We start from the raw sequence: 20565 nt of genomic DNA, 5'->3' as shown, positions 1-20565 counted from the left end.
TTCCAGGTTAGAATTTAAAGTAGTAGGATAAGTTTAATATTGAAGTTTGGTTAGTAATACGTAAATTAGTTGTATCTGTTGAAGGTTCTTCTCATGATAACAAGACTACCTACTCCAACTCTTACTGCCTAAACAGTAAAATGTGGGCCATTAACTCCCAAGCTCACATTGTACAATCTGTGTTGAATTTCCCATTTCTTTGACACAGGTTGTGGTAAGTATTTATCGTGGCTATTTTAATTCTTTTCATGAAAACAGAAAATTAAAAGGCTTAGTTACTCAGCAGAGGGTTCTTTTCACTCTAGAATTCTTTGTTTTTTTTTGTTTTTTTGTTTTTGAGACGGAGTCTGGCTCTGTCGTCCAGGCTGGAGTGCAGTGGTGTGATCTCGGCTCACTGCAAGCTCCACCTCCCGGGTTCACACCATTCTCCTGCCTCAGCCTCCTGAGTAGCTGGGACTACAGGTGCCCGCCACCACACCCGGCTAATTTTTTTTGTATTTTTAGTAGAGACGGAGTTTCACCGTGTTAGCCAGGATGGTCTCAATCTCCTGACCTCGTGATCCGCCCGCCTTGGCCTCCCAAAGTGCTGGGATTACAGGCGTGAGCCACTGTGCCTGGCCTACTCTAGAATTCTTAAAAGTAAAAGAGATGATCTTTTATAGTACCACTGTTAGGGCTGTATTGGATCATGCCAATTTCCTTGTCCTCAGATTCTCAATAACCTGACACTTTAAGGGTTCCTTCAATTTCTATTTATTTTATGAAAATGATTATGTTGTACTTAGTTGAATCTCAGGAAACAAAGTTTTGATATTTCTTGAGACGTTCCTGTACAACAAACAGCATGGCCGTCTAGTTTTACTTGAGTTTAGCTTAATTTCCCAAAAGGATAGTGCTCAAGGTCACTCACTCTAGTTCACTGCTCTAGTTTAGCACTTACAAAATAAAAGGATTCTGAAAAGAAAATGGTTTGTATAGACACTTAATCTAGTTGGCCTTCATATTAGTAGAAAGTGAAAAAACAATAACTATTCTAGGTTATGACAAAAAGGGTGAACACAAGAGTGCAAAGATGGAGATCTGGGAGCAAGGAAGGGATGGTGGTGAGTTTATTACATTAGCATGAGGGCAGGGTGTAAGCAGGCAGAGTGGATGCACGTTTACATGGAAGTCATATCGTTGAGAGCGTGGTCCAGCTCCTCGCTGATGGCTTTGTACTTCAGTTTCTGAGCGTACAGCTCGTCTATGACCAGGAAGTGGAAGGCAGAGGTGCAAGAACATGGAGAGTGATCAAGAGATGGAAGGTGAGTGAGGGTGGTGCATGCACCATCCCAACACAGCAGCAAGAAAAGGGCAATGCATGAAGGGGTTGGTGCCGCAGCAGGTGGCCAATGCAGGAGGCGTGCGTTTTGTTTTAAATAAATTGAAACAAAAACAAAGAGAACAAAACCCATTAGAAAATAAAATAAGAAAGACTCAATACGAAAATCATAACAAATATGGTAGGTATATCAGTAAACCATGTTAAATCCTAAACGAAACCACAGAAGGCTGTCTCCTGGTGAGGGGAGACAGGGGCTAATGGAACATCTTTCTTTTGCAGAGCTATATTTTAATTACACTGGAGTAGTCAGCCATCTGCAGCTATAAACAATGGGAAAAAAAATCCAACGGCAGTGTTTTGGAAGAACAATTTGTGACTACAGCCTGTAGTCCTTATCTGGCTCCACCTTCAAACCACCGACTTCCTGACCACACTAGACCACTGGGATAGCGATTTCTTAGTGTCATTTAAGCTACTCCTGTGGTCTTCCCACTCAAGCTGCCTATTACTGGTCCAGGAGGCTTGAAAAGCAATGAGTGCCACACTTTATATGGCAGTGGTATGGCAAGTCTGCAATTTAGTTTTGTAATGCTGCAGGTTTCATACTTTGCTGCACTTTGGCAGATCATTTTGCAACCATTTGTCATTCTCTCTTCTCCACTATTTTGATTATCTGTACCAAACACTAGTTCCTTCTCTAATCCCTTCTGTGATGTATATATTTGTTTGTCTTTTCTCTTTCTTGTTCACAGCTAATCCTTCACAAACCTCAAAGCTCAACATTTAGGATATCGGTGAGATAGAGTGGTTATTACTAAAATAAAACCTAAGTGCCTTAGGGGAGAAATGCTTAAGTATAATTTTTCCCTCCTCCTTCAGGATATAAAGTAGTTTGATAAGATAATACATGACTTAAAAAAACCCCCAAATCCTTACTTTGAATTCATACTTGGAAGAAGATGGGTTCTTCTAAAAACAAGTCCACAATCACCACATCATTCCCAATTTAATTAGGAAGTAACACTAAAGATATAAAATATACTGAGTCATTCTCACCTATAAGCACCTCACTCACAATGAAAAATAAACCTGCCACACTTCTAATGAGCATGAAGTCAAGCTGGATGGCATCTGCCACTATGGCTGGTAGCTAACTAGTCACCTGGTGAGCAAAAGACTCAGGTTCATGAGTTTAAGAGCCACAGAGGAAAACCCCAGAGGACAGACAGGAAGAATGTGCAGGTGCAAAGGAGCGTATCAAGGTGGATGCCCTTGAATTGGAAAATTGTTTTGCCACATCACTATTTAACCAGAAGGATTAAACTAAAAACACTACTTAAGATCTTACCTTCTAAGTCATCAATGCTTTTCTCCAATTTAGTTACTGACCTCTCCGCAAACTCAGCCCGAGTCTCAGCCTGTAATGATTTATTTGAGTTAAAGTTGGGAAGTTTGGTGTTTCCCGCAGCTACAAACACAGGGAAACTAGAGGATATAAATGAAGCACATCACCCATAAAGTGGATCTGAAACTACTTGTCAGTTTCAGTCACCTCTGTGAGAAATGGCAGCTAGCACTGTACACACACTCCAAGGCAACCTTAGAATATTCCTGACTTGGATCACTAGAACTTTAAAATGAAAAGGCCCTGACCAGTTCCATGAAAACAAACTCATTTAAAATCCAGTTGGCTTCATCCACAACTCTCATATTACCTCCTTCAGCTTGTCGGAAAGGACCTTGATCTCTTCCTCATATTTGTCTTCCTTCTGCGAGTACTGTAATTAGAAAGAGCATTCCAGATGTCAGGCTGCAGCTCAATCTACTCATGGCTTCTCATGCAAAGAACTCGCCAGCCCAGCCAACAGATGTTAAGGATCTCTTAGGAGGTAATGGAACCTCTGATATCGAATGGCACACTGCAATACATTCTCTGCTTTCTTGCCTATTGTTTTACATGGGATAACAACAAGATAACTTATCCACTTGGCACTTGGTTTAAATTAAATTGATGACTCATATCCCTAAGATAAAATAAATTCTCTAGTTAATAAAAAGAATTTGTTACCTAGTAACTCTCCAAAAATCACCTCACAATATTGCCATTTACTAAAATGTCTACTGTATGTGTTGCTTTCACTGGCAGGGCCTCTTTGGAGCAGCTCTTAAAAGACGCCTTTCCCCCACACCATGCTCCTGGCCTACCTTCTCAGCCTGAGCCTCCAGTGACTTCAAGTTGTTCGTCACAGTTTTCAATTCTTCTTCAAGCTCGGCACATTTGCTAACGTTTTCGATCAGAGGCAGAAAGGGTGGGAGACAAGCCAAAGGAAGGAGGAGAGAAAAAGGAGAGGGATGGGAAAAAATGAAAACCGAGTCCTAGAGACGAAGGGCTGCCTGAAAGTAGCCAAATCATCGGGTATTAAAATGTTTAGTTTTGCCAGGAACACTGCCCCCCAACCTCGCAACAGCAGAAGGCAGGGTGACAAAATCCAACAACTTTGAAGTGCAATAATTTGGCTCCTTTTTTGGCTGCCCAAAGAGCATTTATGAAGGGAAAACTAAGGAGCATAAAGGACCAAGGGAAAGCACTTAAAGCAAGATATAAATAGCAGAGGGTGAAGTGAAGGTGCAGTCGTTATACCAAACGAACCAGTAGGCATTGGAAGCTGAAAGACGTCTGGGTTGCAGTTAAACCTAAAAACCACACATGAGCCATCAGTACCTTATCCTCTGCAGCCATTAATGCTTTCAAGGTCTGATCCATTATTCTTAATTGTTCTTCCAGCTGTCGGACTTGGCTGTTAGTGGACACAGGAAATGCACAAGGCCATTCACAAAATCAGTGTGCAGGTAAGGCATGCAGTGATACACGCATTCATACATAGACACCCCACACGAGTCCTCCATGTTCCATACTCGTGGCTCATCCACATCAAATGAGCACAAAAGGAGCCCGGAGCTGAAACAGGTAATGTGCAGCTGCCAGAAGGTCATGCTGTTTAGTCACTGCTCTGCAGCACCCCATTCGTGGCCTCCTGGCGCCGGGCCTGCTTACCCTTCTGAGAGCTCAGCCCGCTCCTCTGCACGTTCCAGGTCACTCTCAATGATGACCAGCTTACGGGCCACCTGCAGCAGGAAAACACAACACACACACCATGGATCTTGCAAGTTTTGTGTCGGAGGGCAGGGGGGTAGCGATCAGATCCCATCAGGCACTAAGGGTTTTGTCTACAAACAATATGATCCTCTTTCTGGTAGACCGGAGAGAAGCAACTCTCCATTAGGAGTGCGAGCAGAGAGGAGATCAGAGGCTTCTGCTTAGACCCAGAATGGTCAGCTGTGCTTGGGCAGTCTCAATTGGAAGTCTGATCCGGAACTGGCAGCCAGGCCAAAATGTGGAAGGAGGGAGAAAATACAAATTCACAATCTCAAAAACGGCAGTAGGATGAGACATATACTGAAAAGGTGGGGGCTGCCAGGAAAACAAAATAAACCTAAGAACTCCTTCAATTCGATGGCTGATCTGTACCTCTACCTCCTTATTGCAGAGGAAGAATACGAGAGATACTAACGTGAGACAGGTTGGTGAGATAATTGACAAAATCAAATTTGTATTTAGTGGAAGAACCAGAGAGAGGAAGGGAGCCTCTGAAGCAGATCAAAACTTGTGAGCACAGTGTAATCTGAAGGTAATAATGATAATGAAAAGGAGGGGCAATGCTGTTTCAGGATAGCCACAATGTGATCCAATAAGGAAAAAACAGAAATCTTAATAATCATATTGCCTCTTATCGCAGGAGGCTGTTTTCATGGGAACATGACCAGCAGCAAATTCTACTGAAAATCTGCATTGATAATAGTTTTCTACCACCCTTGAGGAGAGAGGCCTCCATGAATCCACTGAGAAACTGTCTGTGGTCTCTGGGTTGCCCAATCTGGATGTGCCAGGTGACTCTGAGAAGAAGTGACTTGCACCATGACAGCATGAGAGCCTCTTTTCACAAGACACAGGGCCCAACTCTCCCTTCTGGCCAAAGATCTTCTGTCCAGGTCTTTGTGGTTTGGGGAGAGGAGTTTTGGTCCTTCTTCCCAGTGCCACTGATCGGCTTCCTGATAAAGCCTGGGATCCCCTAGCAGGATTAAAATGAGAACTGTTTTCTGGAGACAAAGGAACTTTGCTTCTCGAAACCACCCATTTCTGCCAACCAAGCAGATGGCCTCACTGAGGAATCAAGACTGTGCATTGCTCCCTGGCCTCCTGAAGGCCACTGTTGGAAGTCCACAAGGCTGTGGGCCCCAGGACCTGACCTCTTCATATTTGCGGTCGGCATCTTCAGCAATGTGCTTGGCCTCTTTCAGTTGGATCTCCTGAATTTCCATTTTTTCTTCATCCTTTTGGGCTCGACTCTCAATGACTTTCATGCCTCTGGAAAGAAAGACAAGCAGGAAAACCCAAGATTTAGAGCTGACCTTCCCAAATGCACACTGCACTGCTGTGGCCTGTGAGGCTTAGTGTAAGTGGTAGACCAAAATAGAGCACAGAGCTACTTTTATTTTCCAAACCAGGAAACAACAATTTCCAGAGCTAAAGGTGGAAAAAAGAGACACATATCTCTCTGTTCATTCACTGTGAATGAACTCTCTCACCTTGAGTACCGATCAAACTATCAGGCATCTAACATTAATGATAAAAGGTACCATGTCAGGATCCTGTCTGAATCTTGGCAGCATGAAACCGGAAAAGCCAATATGCTTTACTATTAAAAAGATAATGAGATTTCTTGCCTTTCCTGTGGGAAGCCTCAGCTTGCACATGAATCAAAGCTAGAACAAAATCAAACTTATCTTTATATACCTCTTTCTACAAAGAATCTTCTTACCCTGCCAACCATAAGCAAAAATATTAGACTTAATAAAATATTAGACTTAATATTAGATTTAATAAACTAGTAGGCCCACAAAAAATGCTGATATTTGACCATTTCAGACAAGTAATAATGGCAATTTCCTATGGTTCAACTGAATTCTTCAAATTAAGTTTTACCTGTAATGGAACCCTTTCATGACAGCAATGCTGGGAGACAGGCCTGACACTGTCCTCTACAGGGTGTATTACGGTCCTATGGCATGGTGTTATGTTTCAGAAAAATACTAACTGACCTATGATATTTTACAGATATATGGAATAACAAATCATGTAAAATGGAATTCATTTATCAAAATTTAAGTAGGCAGTATAAGTGAATCACTATTTTTTTATTTTTATTTTTTGAGACAGAGTCTCACTCTGTCACCCAGGTTGGAGTGCAGTGACGTGATCTTGGCTCGCTGCAACCTCCACCTCCTGGGTTCAAGCGATTCTTCTGCCTCAGCCTCCCGAGTAGCTGGAATTACAGGTGTGCACCACCACACTTGGCTAAGTTTTGTATTTTTTAGTAGATTTAGGGGTTATGCCATGTTGGCCAGGCTGGTCTTGAACTCCTGGCCTCAAGTGATCTGCCCACCTCGGCCTCCTAAAGTGCTCGGATTACAGGTGTGAGCCACCACATCTGGCCCACTATCTTTTGATGAAGCACTGGAATACAGTTGAGGAGATCTGGGTCGCAGTCTTGGCTTAGCCACAAATATGCTGTGAGCCTTGGTGCAAGTCACACTGGTCTCTGAACCCTAGTTTTCTCATTTGTAAAACTAAGGGACTAAATGACCCCCAAGTCCCCTTTATTCCGAAGTCTAACACTACCAGACTGCCTTTAAGGTGCGCTAACAAGTATATTTCAGAAGGAAGTCAGCCACAAAACCGCTCTTATGTGTACACTGTAAGAGATGATTAGGCATCTTAAAGAAGTCCAAAATGCTTGGTTAGCAAAGAAACACTAAGCAGCAGTGGATAATGGCCTAAAAAGTTTAGCTAAAAATCTTCTCAAATCCTAAAGTCTGAAATCACTCTTTATACCGGGTACCTGGTGGCAGGATCACTTCAAAGAGTGAGAAATGGACAAGATGACTGGCTGCCTTCACTTGCCCAGGTCACAGCACAGATAGATACACATTCAGTGTTCTGAGCCCTTCATGCGATGCCATCCCTCAAGCAGCAGAACGCTCTCTCACTTCACGGAGTCTCTCTTGAAGTACTTCCATGCAATACGGCAAATCCTTAATTCCAACAGTTGAGCATAAGGGAAAATGCCTTCTAGACCACCCAAGGCTGTGCTGGTCTATACAAACCATGCTTTCCTTTACTACCACAGAGCTGAATCTTAGAGTAATGATTCAGCTAGAGCCAGATTACAGCAGAGGAGGGCTCAGAACACACGAGCATCTGACTATTTGTGTGCACGTGTCTTGTGTGTATAGAGACCAAGTCCAAAATATTTTACTTTTGCAGACCGTATTTCTGCTTTGTGTTTTTTCTTCCACCTATTTGTTAAGCTATTTGACAACTGACAGTCCACAGTTCCTTTATTTAGGCCTAAGCCTCCTTGGTATATTATAAAATAAAGTTATACTTTAACAAATGCACAACTGCTCTGTGGTCAGTAGGAATGAAAGGGCCAACTCGTATCCCTGACATTTCTCCTTTACATATCTGTCTGCCTCATTAGAGGGTGAGCTCAGTGAAGGCAGGAACAAGATCTTCTTCTTCTTTGTAACCTTAGGGCTTAGGACAGTGCTTCGGACATAGTAGGTGTTTCACTGATGCTAAATGAACAAAACCAACCGAGTTATACCTGGGATCAATAGAGGAAATGATCCCACCACCAGGGGACTGAAAAATTCTTAAACCTCAAAGATCACGGGAGCCCTCCGGTTTATTCCACCAGGAAAGGCAGCTGCAAAAGATGGCTGATGGGGCATTCTCACCTCTCACTCTCATCTGCTGCCTTCTCAGCTTCCTCCAGCTTCTGCAAAGCTGTTGCCAGACGCTCCTGGGCACGATCCAACTCTTCCTCAACGAGCTGGATGCGTCTGTTCAGAGAAGCTACATCGGCTTCAGCCTAGGTAGAGAGAGTGAAAAGCATTTCAGAGTTGGGGAGAAAGTGAGGGCGGTAGCTGCAGGAAATGGCTGGGACTGCAATGCTGATTTCAGACAGGAAGATTGTCTTGTGGTGAGCTACCTTTAAGTGCATTACAAGCCCTTATCAACTCCGGAGTTCTCGGACACATTCATACATTGATTCATACAGTGAACATCCATATTTGTGTATACACAAATCTATACACACAATTCTCATCAGACAGATCCTTAGCACATGCTCTTCCACATGGTTCCTTTCTTCCACAGATTTCAACACCCTGGCTTTACTTGCCTGTTAAACAAGAGCGTCATCACAGCCACCTCACTCACTGGGGGCCTGAAGTGTGAACTGAGACAAGACTTACCCAGGCTCAGCCATGTAAGACAATAGCAGTACAGCCAGAAATCGGACTCAAGAGTTTCACGCAAGTCTTCTAGCCACTTTATCAAAGGATCCTTACAAAGGAACTCAAATAGTTTAAAATTCAGGGGTTCTAAAATACACACCACATGAAGGCCAACACAATCCAGTAACCCCTTTTAGAATAACTGGCCTCACTGGAACAGAGCCAAGACAAATTTCCCAAGTGTTTTTGATGTAAGCCTATGAAATTTCTTCGAAGTCAAGGTTAATACAAGAAAAGTATCAAACTACTAAAAAGAAAAATAATACAAATACTGTTTTTACTTGGTATCTATCTCTGAAATAAAATGTTGGTTTCTTTGAGAAGTAATGATTTTTTCCCTGTCATAAGAAATTGTTGCTATGAGTCTCAGAACACTTGTAAGACTATGATGGTCCATTATACACACTTGCACTGGTGGCTGTTTAAATATTGTGCATGGAAGTGGGAGGCAGAATTTACTCATTAGGTACAATATCCTCATCCACTGTGAATGTATGTTCACTAAGGGGTGGTAGGGTTTTCAGAACACTTAGGAGTTTTCTAGAAATTACAATACACACTTAGGGACCCATGGTAATAGGATAACAAATTTCTCTACATACAGCCCTGTCTTTGCCATTGACCTGTAAGCTGCTCGCATCCAGAGAACTCACAGTTCTCTGCACAGAGTACGGGCTCAGTAAGATAAGTAAAACCAACCTAATTTTAATAAAAGCAATGTTCTTAGCTTATGGATCCACAATACAGAGTTGGAAATGCAAATGTAGTTAGAGACTGTGGTCAGTCTTTAATCAAAGAAATCTGAGAACCTTCAGCTCTTTGCTCATCTAGATTTGTAAGATTTTAAATGCCAAGTTTTATCTGAGAAGACAGGTGAGTAGGGCATCTCCAACCACGGTGAAGGACTCTATAAAAACATGTGAATACACTTTTATCTTGACAAAAATGTAGTAATTGGTTGATGGAGGCAGGGAGCAGGGCAAATGTGAAATAAACCAGAGGAAGAGCATTTACAACTGTACTGCCTACGAAGTAAATCATTATCAGTGCACAGCTGGTAAATGGGCCCAGCTAGGAATTACTGGCAGATGACTGTTGTTTCTGGTGTGTGTGTGTATTGAAGGGCAAGGGTAATAGGATAACAAATTTCTTAATTATAGAGAAGTGTCTTTGAAAAACCACTGGGCTTTTTTTTATTACTATTACTGGAAGGATGTATATATTAAGGATATACTTCTGGATCAGTTAAGATTTCTTCACTTTTCTATATTTTCATTTTCCAGTAAAATTCTATTCCTTTTGAGGGTGGAGGGGAACTCAAAGCTGAAGCAAAAACAAAGGGCAAACAAAACAAAACAAAATTAAAAACCACACAAAAAAACCAAGCACACAATTCAAAAGCCCTACAACAACAAAAAGCCTCCGTAGAATGTCTAGGTTATGTATTCAAAAGCACCGTACACTTTCTTTTCTTTCCTCCTTTCTTATTATTTTCAATATGATGGCAAATATCCTTGTTACAGAGGCTATGGCCTATTAGAGCAATGCCAGCAAGATTTTCAAAACTTTTTTGTAGCTACCAAGTTCTAAGTTCTCTGCCCTGCTTTAGATCTGGGCCTAAACCTCAAGGACTTTGTACTCGCAGAAAGATGACTGTTTACATTTTGGGGATAGAACCCTCTGGGTGACAGGTCTCTATCCCCAGCTCCCCACACAGCTGAGTCACCAGAAAGGAAGGAGACAGCACCTCATGTTCATTCCAGCCTCGCACATGAGATCTCCCTACCCAAAGGGCCCCCACCAATCCATCCGTGTCTTCCCTCCGATCAACCCCACCCCCATCCTTTCCCTTAGCTCTTGGCACTGCGTTTACAGAATGCTGTTGTCTAAATGCCACTCCTGTGTTTCCCCAGGGTCATTCTGTAGAACCTCAGACTCCTGGAAATCAGAAAATATGTCCTACAGGAATACCAGCCAGCAGGGCTTCATACAGGGTGCCCCAGCAACAACTGGGCATGGAGACCCATTTCTAGGTGCCAGTTTGTGATACAGAGAGAGGAATGGTAGGGCACACACAGCAGACCTGAGGGTGCCTGCCCCTTCCTGAGGAGGCCCTGTAAATCCAAAAAATAGGGTCTCAACTTTTGAGCTAGAAGGATCCCTAGGCATTGTCCACATCAGCAATTCCCACAAGTGACTGAGTGTCAGAATCAACCCAGAGATGAGCATTAAAAAAATCAAAATTTCAGGTGGGCGCTGTGGCTCACGCCTATAATCCCAGCACTTTGGGAGGCCGAGGCAGCTGGGTCATGAGGTCAAGAGTTTGAGACCAGCCTGACCAACATGGTGAAAATCTACTAAAAACACAAAAATTAGCCAGGCGTGGAACGTGCCTGTAATCCCAGCTACTCAGGAGGCTGAGCAGGAGAATCACTTGAACCCGGGAGGCAGAGGTTGCAGTGAGCCGAGATCACGCCACAGCACTCCAGCCTGGGTGACAGAGCAAGACTCTGCCTCAAAAAAATAAAAATAAAAAAAATTAAAAAAAAATATTAAAAAAATCAAACTTCCAGGCCCTGTCCCTAGGGATTCTGATTCAGGAGGTCAAAGGGGGAGGGCAGGAATCTGTACTATAAATAAACAATCCCCTTTGCCACCACCCAAAGAAGCTGGCCATTCTTCTAGCTCTTGACTAAAAAGAGGCGGCAGGAGGGAACTCTGACCCTGGGCACTGAAGTATGCGGAGGCCATAGAGCCATCAGTGGGAGACACGATTAAAATCCAAGTCACCAGGCTCCTGGCATGCCAGCTCTCCACTTGTCACTTCTCCTGGCTTCCCGGAACGTCATGGAAACCTTGGAACTGGCAGTTCTCACTCCTGTGGTCTTTATCTCTTCCGACATCAGATTGAGATGTTCTCCCGCCCCCATCCCAACTCCCCAAGAAAGGCCTCAGGGACAGACCCTAATTAGGACTAGGAGAACAGCTGCTGCAATGCAAATCATCCACTAAAGTGATGATCACAATCTTTTTGAAATTAGGCAGGATATAAAATTGAAAACTTCATAAAACAATGCTAATGGGTAATAGGAAGCTCACGTAAGGACACAGAACATAAGGACACGGAACATTTACTCCCTAGCCCAGAAGTCAATGCCTACTGCCCCAGAGGTTTCAGAGCAGGACAGGCAGAGGGGCTTCGAGGTTAAAGCCAGGACCTGGGAGTAGTATCTGAGGCACACCTATCTTTATGGGAAAACTCTGAACCCATGACAGGCTCTGCAGGCCCTATTATACTGGCCTAGTAGAATTTTTGTTTGATTTGTTAGAATTCAAGATATGTTTAATTTTACAATTTAATCAGGGCTACTTTTTTCTCTTTCTTATTTTTACTTTTTATTCTGATTTATTATGCTCTATGCTCCAAAAGCCCCACACCTCTCACCTTTACTAGCTTTTATTTCTGGTATTTTTTTTTTCTAAGTTTTGAGGTTATTTCGTTATTTTCTAAGGTTCTTTTCATCATGGCACCTGGGGATTCTTAAGGACCTGCTGTTGCCTCTGCTGGTACAAGCCTATAGACACATGACCACCTGTTATTTAAAAGCAGATATAAATAACAAGGCATTTGGGGAGGGGTCAAGACCCCAGACACAAATTATTTCTAGGCATGTAAATCACTCTTAGTGTACTAAGTTAGCTTTCTTCTTCTTCTTCTTTTTTTCTTTGAGATGGAGTCTAGCTGTGTCTCCCAGGCTGGAGTGCAGTGGCATGACCACGGCTCACTGCAATCTCCGCCTCCTGGGTTCAAGCGATTCCCCTGCCTCAGCCTCCCCAGTAGCTAGGATTACAGGCACGTGACACTATGCCCAGCTAATTGCTGTATTTTTAGTAGAGGTGGGATTTCACCATGTTGGCTAGGCTAGTCTCGAACTGCCGACCTCAGGTGATCTACCCGCTTCGGCCTCCCAAAGTGCCGGGATTACAGGCGGGAGCCACTACACCCAGTGAAGTTAGCTTTCTTCTAACAACAGCCCCACGTGCTGACTGCCAGTTAACTCTTTCAATTTGGGATGATAGTTTCTTTTATTTCAAAAGTGTTATTGTGTTCTAACAATTAATGAACTACTCAAAAAAGAGACTGCTGTATTAGTCAAGGCTACCAATGTCTTCTTGCAGATCTGTTTTTAAATAACTTCCTGGTGCTTTGTACTTGAGGTGCCTTATAATGCATATGACCCTCCTCTAAGGTAACAGCCCAAGGGCATGCACCCCATTCCCCCACCCCAACATGGTACTATATAGAAATCAAGGGCATGCCCACCCCACCATAGTATAATATCCCAAATCAGATTTGGAAAAAAAAAAAAAAAAACCTTTTACGAGGCTTAGATTTTCATGAAATCCAGATGTTTTAGCCAATACAACCACAGAAAATTAAAAATGGCAGTGACTTTTACTTTTTGAAAAAGTATTCCAGGTAAGGCTATTAAGAAAAAATACTGGTGGGAGAATATTATATTCTAGAAATCAATCCTCTGCAATATGTTTCCAAAGTCCTGACTGAACCGGAGTGGAACCTGGGATGATCAAAGGTCAGGTCCTTTTTATTTTATGCAAACTGTAGTTATACGAAGAAGGTTTCACCCAACTTGCTGTGTAAGACCAAGTGACCACAGCCAAGCTAAACTTCTGCCCTTATATGGTAAGGAAAGGGGGGAAAAACACTGATGACATTAAGGGGCACTCCCATGGATAACAGATAAACACAACCTCCTGTGTGTGTGCCAAAGCCCATAATTTACGAGGCATATTTGTATAATGAGGGAGAACAGACATGAACAAGGCATTGTAGTGCCTCTGCCTTGCCTACATATGAAAGCAGAAATCGAGAGTGTACATTCCAGTTACAGCCACTCTGGGAGTGCCAGTGCAAGCACAAAATGCACCCTCGGTTTCCTATCCCGGAAATATTTACCAAGTGTAAAGAGGGAAAATGCTGGGAATTTTTGTAAATTGGTTATTTCCCATGATTTAATCATGTTACTAATTAAGAACCTTCTGGCCACAACTCCCTGTCTCCTTGTTTGCTGGATACTACTCAGAAAGGAAGATTCTTCTTGCCTTTTTTTTTTTTTTTTTTTAAATAATGAAAAAAGCAAACAAAACCCTAGTGGGTCACAAGATCTGGAGTCAATCATGTCAAGCAAAATAGCCTCATTTCAACATTTTGAAGGATCCACACAACTTGGAAATACAGACTAGGAGGAAGTAAGGGATGGCTGCTCTTTCCAAGGTAAGGGCTGGTTTAATAGGGCCTATTAACTACAGTCTGAACGTCTGAGTATTTGAATTTAGGCCAACTCTCTGGTCAAATATTTTTTGCAGTGGCTCATGGTTTTGTCACTAAACCTTTATCTTTGCTGCCAAAAGAAACTGTTACTGCTAGCTTAACTCACAGCCCAAGCTACATCTAAATACCTAAGGTAGCTACACTTCAGTTCCAATTTCAGAAGTTAGGAACGACTTGCAGCCTGAAAGTCTCTCTTCAATGGTCTGATCCAGTCCTCAAGTTGCTGTCTTAAAAGGTTCTGTGTTCAATCACCCAGGTAGACTGCTTGCAAAAATTACTTAAAATGAAACCACTTAAACCACTTTTGATATAAAGCCGTGAAAAGAATGAAAGTATTATCTTTAGCCGACTGGCACAGGAAGAGTACTGTTATAAAAACGATGCGCAAAAGATGCACATTAAAATAAAAGTAATAATGTGCCCTTCATAAAATTTATCTTCTGTGTCTAACATCAATCACTAGGCCAGGAGTCAATACAAGGCTCTTCCGCATAGGGTCACACATACTCTTTCTTAGCAGGGTGAGAAGACCTCAGACTTCTACCACTAACACCACTTCAACCCATCAAACATGCCTACCAGCCTGTCCACTTCCTCTTCATTCAAGCTCTCCGCCCCAAAAAATGTTGATTAAAAGCAGTAAATGAAGTGTTTTATGATGTCATAAAATGAGCAAGCCATCTTTAAGACCCCTTGCTGCGTGGGGAATTGAAGGTGAAGGAGCACTGTGTTGCCAGGGCTGTGCAGTTTTAATGACAGTGGGCACACAGCACTTACCCTGCTGCGCCAAGCACCACTGTACTGTCTGTACATAGTAACTCCTTTAACCGACAGGAAGATGCTGTTACTATCCACACTTTACACTGAGGGAACTGAAACACAGAGGTTAAGTAAATTGCCCACTGCTAGTAAGTAGTGGAGCCAGGATTCAAATTCTGACAGTCTGGGTCCAAAGTTCTTGTTCTTATCCATCATATTCTATATAGTTCAAATGGTTCAACGACAGCTGCTAGCCAGTTAGGGAGTCGGAATTAGTTTACCACCCAGCCAAGTTCAGGGATATCCACAGGACTTTTGCTGACTCGTCCTATACAGCAAATACTGAGAACTATCTTTCGCCTATTGATTTCCTTTTTCCTGCTTGTATTTTATCTGAAACTTTCTCTAGTTGAGCTTTCCTCTGAAGAGGACCATTTCAGATCTTGAAGTTTCTGTGGCCAGCCATACAGCCATTTACAAACACTTAACCAGAACGATTTACTCAACTCAGAACAGCCCCGTATATTAAGCACAGCAAGACATATAGCTTGTCGTAACATTCCTAAGGTGTTTGTTTCAGTATCTTGATTAAAATACACACACACGCACACACAAAATCGACAAATATCAAATACTAGACTACCTCTGAAATCCTGTTCCTGTTTGCTGGATACACTTGCCTTAGAAGAAAGGAAGGAAGCCAGGTATTACATTTAACAAGGGGGAGGGGAAGCCCGCAAGAGAATACACCCAATAACTGTTGATATTTCGCCAGCTTTTTCCAAGACTTGGTAACAAAGGATTATCTATCTGTATGAGAGAAGAGCGAAGGAGGACTGCTGAAGAAGGGGAAGGGTGAAGGGTATTGTACTATATATTAGCTCTTCCAGCAGAACGCGGCGCTGTCAAGCTGTCAATGTCTCTCTACCACCTCAGAGACACAGGCCTCCGGGAAACCACAGGGTCGACGGGGACGGCGGAGTGCAGCATCCCCGGGCCCCAAGTCCACAGTGTCTCTCCCACTTGACCTGTCGGCACCCCCTTCTCAAAGGTACGCATGTCCAAGAGGAAGGACCTCCTCCCACTCCACTCTCAGAGTAAAGCAAGCCAGCAGCGCAAAGTGCACCTCCCGGGGACGCAGACACACGACCGAAAGCCACCACCCCAGAAACAGACCCTTCCTGGGAAAATGCTCCTTCCAGAACCTTCTCAACACCACCCCTGCTTCCGCTGGGAGCGTTTACTTTAGATCAGCGAGATGGAAAGGAAAGGCTGAGAATAGGCCGGGCCCCTCCCCAGAGCCCGCCGCCAGCTGGCCCAGGTGCGCCAGGTGCGCCCTGGAGGCGTGGGGACTGGGGACCGGAGCCTGCAGGAGGGCCCTGCTGGGCGCCGCGGGGCTGCCCGGGGAGGATGCGCCTCTGGGGTCTGCGGGGTGATGGGTGGGTCCCTTACGGTCTCCCTCAGCTTCCTCTCGTGGTCCAGCTCGCGCTGCAGGGTGCCCGCGCGCTCCTCTGCGGCGTCTGCCTGCTCCTGCAGGCTCCGGATCTTCCTCCGCACCGCCTCCAGGGAGCTACTCCCCGCCATCGCGCCGGACCGGTAGGCGGGCGGGCGGGCTGCAATGGGAGAGGCCGGCTGCTGCCCTGCGGACCCGGCTGCCGCGGCTGTCCCGGCTGCCCAGCGCCGGTCCGCCCCGCCCAGGCCTCTCTGTGCGACGGCGGCGCCCCCTGCGGCCAGGAGCAGTCCGGAAGTCGCGGCCTCCAGGGCGGCGCAGACGAACCGCAGGCGGGCGCACGAGCGCCGGGGGCGGGCACGGCAGGGCGGGGTGCGCGCCGCGGACCCCGGGACCGGCCGGAGTACTGCGCATGCTCGAGGCGGCGGGTAGAAAGGCGCGCCCGGAGCGCGGCGGGGGTACCTGGTGGGCTGGGCGCTCCGGGAGGCCACTGCACGAGGGTTCTGGCTTCCACTTCTAAGGCCCCTCCCCGGCGCCGTGGTGACCCGGGGAAACGGAGCTGGCTGCTAAGGGCAATAGCGACTCCTGCTGGCCGCGGGAGCGCTGCGCTCCGGAGTCCAGATTCCCATGCCCAGGAGCCAGAGAAGCTGAGCTGCGGGTCTGGAGCCGGAATATGCCCTAAAGGGACTGATCCTAACCACAAGATTATAACCCCAAAGGAACTGATCCTAACCACAAGATTATAACCCCAGCAATACCCCCATTCCCCCAAACTTCACGAAGTGAAAAGCACCCACGTGTAGAGCATAGTGGTTAGACCTCCTGTTCTAAATGCAGTTTTCCTACGTTGAATCTGGCGCCTAGTTTCCTGCTGCGTGACTTCGGACAAATAACTTGTCTTCTCTGGGCGTCATCTGTAAAAGTGGGAATAATAATAGTACTTTCCCCATGAGGCTGCTATGAGAATTATGAAGGACCATAAAGCGCTTAGCACAATACTTTGTACATAGTTAAAAACTCAAACGATAGCTACGATTAAGAAATACACAAGCACTGTTTTAAGAGTCAGGCTGAGGCCCATAAGCAGCTGTGTGATCCCAGGCCAACCTCGCTGGGGCTCACTTCCCATGAAAACAGCCATCCAAAGGGTCTCTTGTCTTTACAGCCTTCTTTGGTGTCAGACCAGCCTCTGCCATCTCCTGGAATCCGATCAATCCTGGGTTGGACTGGGATGCCTTTAAAAGGCGCCCCAAGGAAAGCCACAGAACCCTATGAGAGAGCCTCTGTCTACAGGTGGAGAAAACCACTGCAGATACAATCTCCGCTGATTTTCCCCTTGGGATGTATTCTTAAATGCCTTCTAAGTCTCAGGGCTTTTTCTCCTCAGCTTTGTCACAGAAAGCTCTTAAAGCCAGCTCCCTATGTGTGGGAATAATAAAGAAAACATGCTTGACAACCCTCTCCTCCTCCAAGCCCTAACAAAGAACTTTTGCTTTCCTGACTCATTTTCTGTGGAGTTCCTCATAGCCTCTGCTGAGACTCTCACAAATCCCAGCTTGGGTCCTTGCCTCCTGTAGGTGGGAGCGTCTCGCTTTGTTTTCACGTGGTTTATCTGGTCAGGCGGGGAGGTTACAGCTGGTCCCCTAAGTGCAGAGACTGTGGGCCTCCAACATTGAGAATGGGGGAACCGGGTGTCTGGGAACCTCTAGGAGCTGCCAGGAAACTGCTGGACACTGGCAAGTGCTCTAAGCAGCCAATTAGTGACTTAATGTCCTGGGAAAGTCAGTTTCAGGTGAGTTCATTTTCATGCTGATGTCATTATGCAAGAGTTTAGAAGCGTTTTCTCACCCTTGTCTGCAGGTTGGAATCACTTGGGTATTTTTCAAATGCTGCCGCCTGGGTTGCACCCCAGGGATTCTGATTTAACTGGCCTTGGGTGCATCCTAACTGTAGGTTTTAAAAGCTTCCTAAGTGATTATGTTTAGAGGAGGTTGAGAATCCCTAAGTTAGGAAGTAAAGACCTACAAAGGGATAAAGACTCACATGCTATAAATATCAGATATATCACAGTTACTGGGGAAGAGATTGGGGGCCAGAAAAAAATGGAGTCTTCGATCCCCTTCAGCCTCACTTTTGACTTAGGTGGAACGACAACACAAAATTCGAAACAAGACCATCAGGGATACTACTCCTGGATGACAATCTTCTAAGCTAGGAAGAGCCCACTTCCAGAATAGGATTTGTAAAGTACATCAGTAAAGTAGCAGAAAAATGTTTTTAGTAATAATAATAAAAAAAATGTAAAAGTGTTTTACACTGGTGAACAATGATAGTAAAATGTCCTAATCCCAAAGGTAATATGATTCCACCTCAGGAAACTGACTTCTCCCTCACCCCACTTCTCCCTTTTTCTAGTGACATCTGTCTCTTCCTCCTCAAGTTCTGACTATTTTGTAATAAATAAAAGCTACCACTCTGAATACGGTCATGCACCACATAATGATGTTTTGGTCAACGAGGGGCTGCATATATGAGAGTAGCCTCATAAGATTATAATAGAGCTAAAAAATTCCTATGGCCTGGTGATTTGTCTTACAATTGTTGACAGTATTCAGTACAGTAACATGCTGTACAGGTTTGTAGCCTAGGTGTTTAGTAGGCTATACCCTCTAGGTTTGTGTAAGTACTATACACTGTATGGTGTTTTCACAATGAAGAAATCACCTAACTACACATGTCTCAGACTTTATCCCCCTTCGTTAATCAACAAATGACTGTATAGCATTTCTTCACTAACTTCTTCAATATTCCTACGGGCTCCAAACTCCAGACAACCTAAAGTGTCCTAAAAGGGAATGTGATCAATACACTACCAAAAAAACCATATATGCCAGATTTAGGGGCAGTTCCCCAGTGGGAAAAATAAGCAAAACAAGATCCAAGAAGGTCCCTCCCCTGCTGCTTCCCACACCAGCTGACTTTAAATAACTTCTTTTCCATTTCTGCCCCACCCCATTCCAGTGCTCCCTTCAACAAGACTTTTCAATAAAGACATGTTAGCACTGCATAGTTATAATAATTATTATCCTTTTTTTTTTTTTTTAAGAATTGTAGTAACCTTTTTCTCCCTCTTTTGCCTTCAGTCTTACTGGGCTATTTTCAAATTCTCTGCATTCTTTTCCTTATAAGGACTATCTTTCCTTGATCTATCAGCAGCTCTTTTGAAAAAGCTAAATAAACGTCCTGCTGGAGAATTTGCGGGAGGCAGGCATCTTTCATTTAGCCATATATAGAGCAGGCATCTGATCTGCATTATACAAAGTAGGCTCAGAGTTATATATGGTTTTTGGCTCTTTTTCCAAAGCCAGGTAGTTTATAAGTTAAATGTTTTAGCGAAATCAGTGCTTCCCCCAAATCCCCTTTCCAGGAACCTTTTCACTGAAAATTTCTTTTTGTCAGATTCTAAATGTCCTCTCTGGATTTCTCATTTACAAAGCACACCTGGACATACATCTCAAGCCTTTCATGCTACAAAGGCCTTTACTAATTTCAAGACCTGAGACCCTTCAGTTATTTGCATGTTACTTTCATATAAAAAAGTCTGCTGTTGCCCTTGGTGTTTCAACTGCTGGCATAGCTTTCCCTGTGCTCACGCATTCTTGGAATTGTTACCAACTTCCCAAGGAATTCTTTTCTAATTGGGCCTCTAGGCTTAATTAGCTTTTAGCATGGAATCCAATGGTGTGAAAAGAAATTGGTCCTTTGGCTTGACTTTCTGAGGCAGAAGAGGCAAGCCCTCAATTAAAAAGCTTCCAAAGGGCAGTGGACAAAGAGCTTAGGAGGGCCTTAGCTGTGTGCATCACCCCTGCAACTATGTGGCGGTTGTCAAAAGGCTGACAGGTGGGGGCGGGGCCAGCAGGAGGGGCAGGGGGCAGCTAGCTCACTATACCATATAAAGCACTGAGCTATATATAACTCACAGCTTACTTTCTGGACCTAGTGCCTTCAGACTGCAGACCCAAGCAAGTATCATCTTCCCAGGCAGATCTTAAGGGGTGGATTAAGGCTTACGCTAGTGAGAAAGGAAGCCTCAAAGTGTCTCTGTGCCTCACCATGAAGTGCAACCTTCTAAGTAAAAGTACCATTGTGTCATTTCTTTCATTTAGAGGCCAGGTTCTCTGAGCCCTGACTAGACCCACCACCAAAATCCAGAACTTCCCACCCACTGGAGAGGGCAAAAGGAAAGAAAGTGAAGAA

General features: G+C 44.4%; 1 protein-coding gene across 22 annotated transcripts in view; it reads right to left on the bottom strand.

Annotated features, from left to right (window-relative positions):
- Positions 1-20565, bottom strand: part of TPM1 (tropomyosin 1) — a 29017-nt gene that overhangs the window by 6577 nt on the left and 1875 nt on the right. For 5 of the 22 annotated variants that reach the window (XM_050797274.1, XM_050797273.1, XM_050797259.1 and 2 more), the window contains exons 3-8: positions 8186-8319; positions 5633-5750; positions 4380-4450; positions 4047-4122; positions 3040-3102; positions 2673-2742 (exon numbers count right to left, since the gene is read on the bottom strand). In XM_050797274.1, coding sequence (XP_050653231.1) covers positions 2673-2742; positions 3040-3102; positions 4047-4122; positions 4380-4450; positions 5633-5750; positions 8186-8319 — 532 coding nt within the window. Of the gene's footprint in view, positions 1-1164; positions 1244-2672; positions 2743-3039; positions 3103-3529; positions 3606-4046; positions 4123-4379; positions 4451-5632; positions 5751-8185; positions 8320-16310; positions 16705-20565 lie in introns of those variants that run through there. The other 17 variants (XM_050797258.1, XM_050797256.1, XM_050797271.1 and 14 more) reach the window with 8 other exon arrangements.

Source organism: Macaca thibetana, chromosome 7 (genome assembly GCF_024542745.1).
Source record: "Macaca thibetana thibetana isolate TM-01 chromosome 7, ASM2454274v1, whole genome shotgun sequence".
Lineage (NCBI taxonomy): Eukaryota > Metazoa > Chordata > Mammalia > Primates > Cercopithecidae > Macaca > Macaca thibetana.
This window is presented reverse-complemented; position numbering and strand designations above follow the sequence as displayed.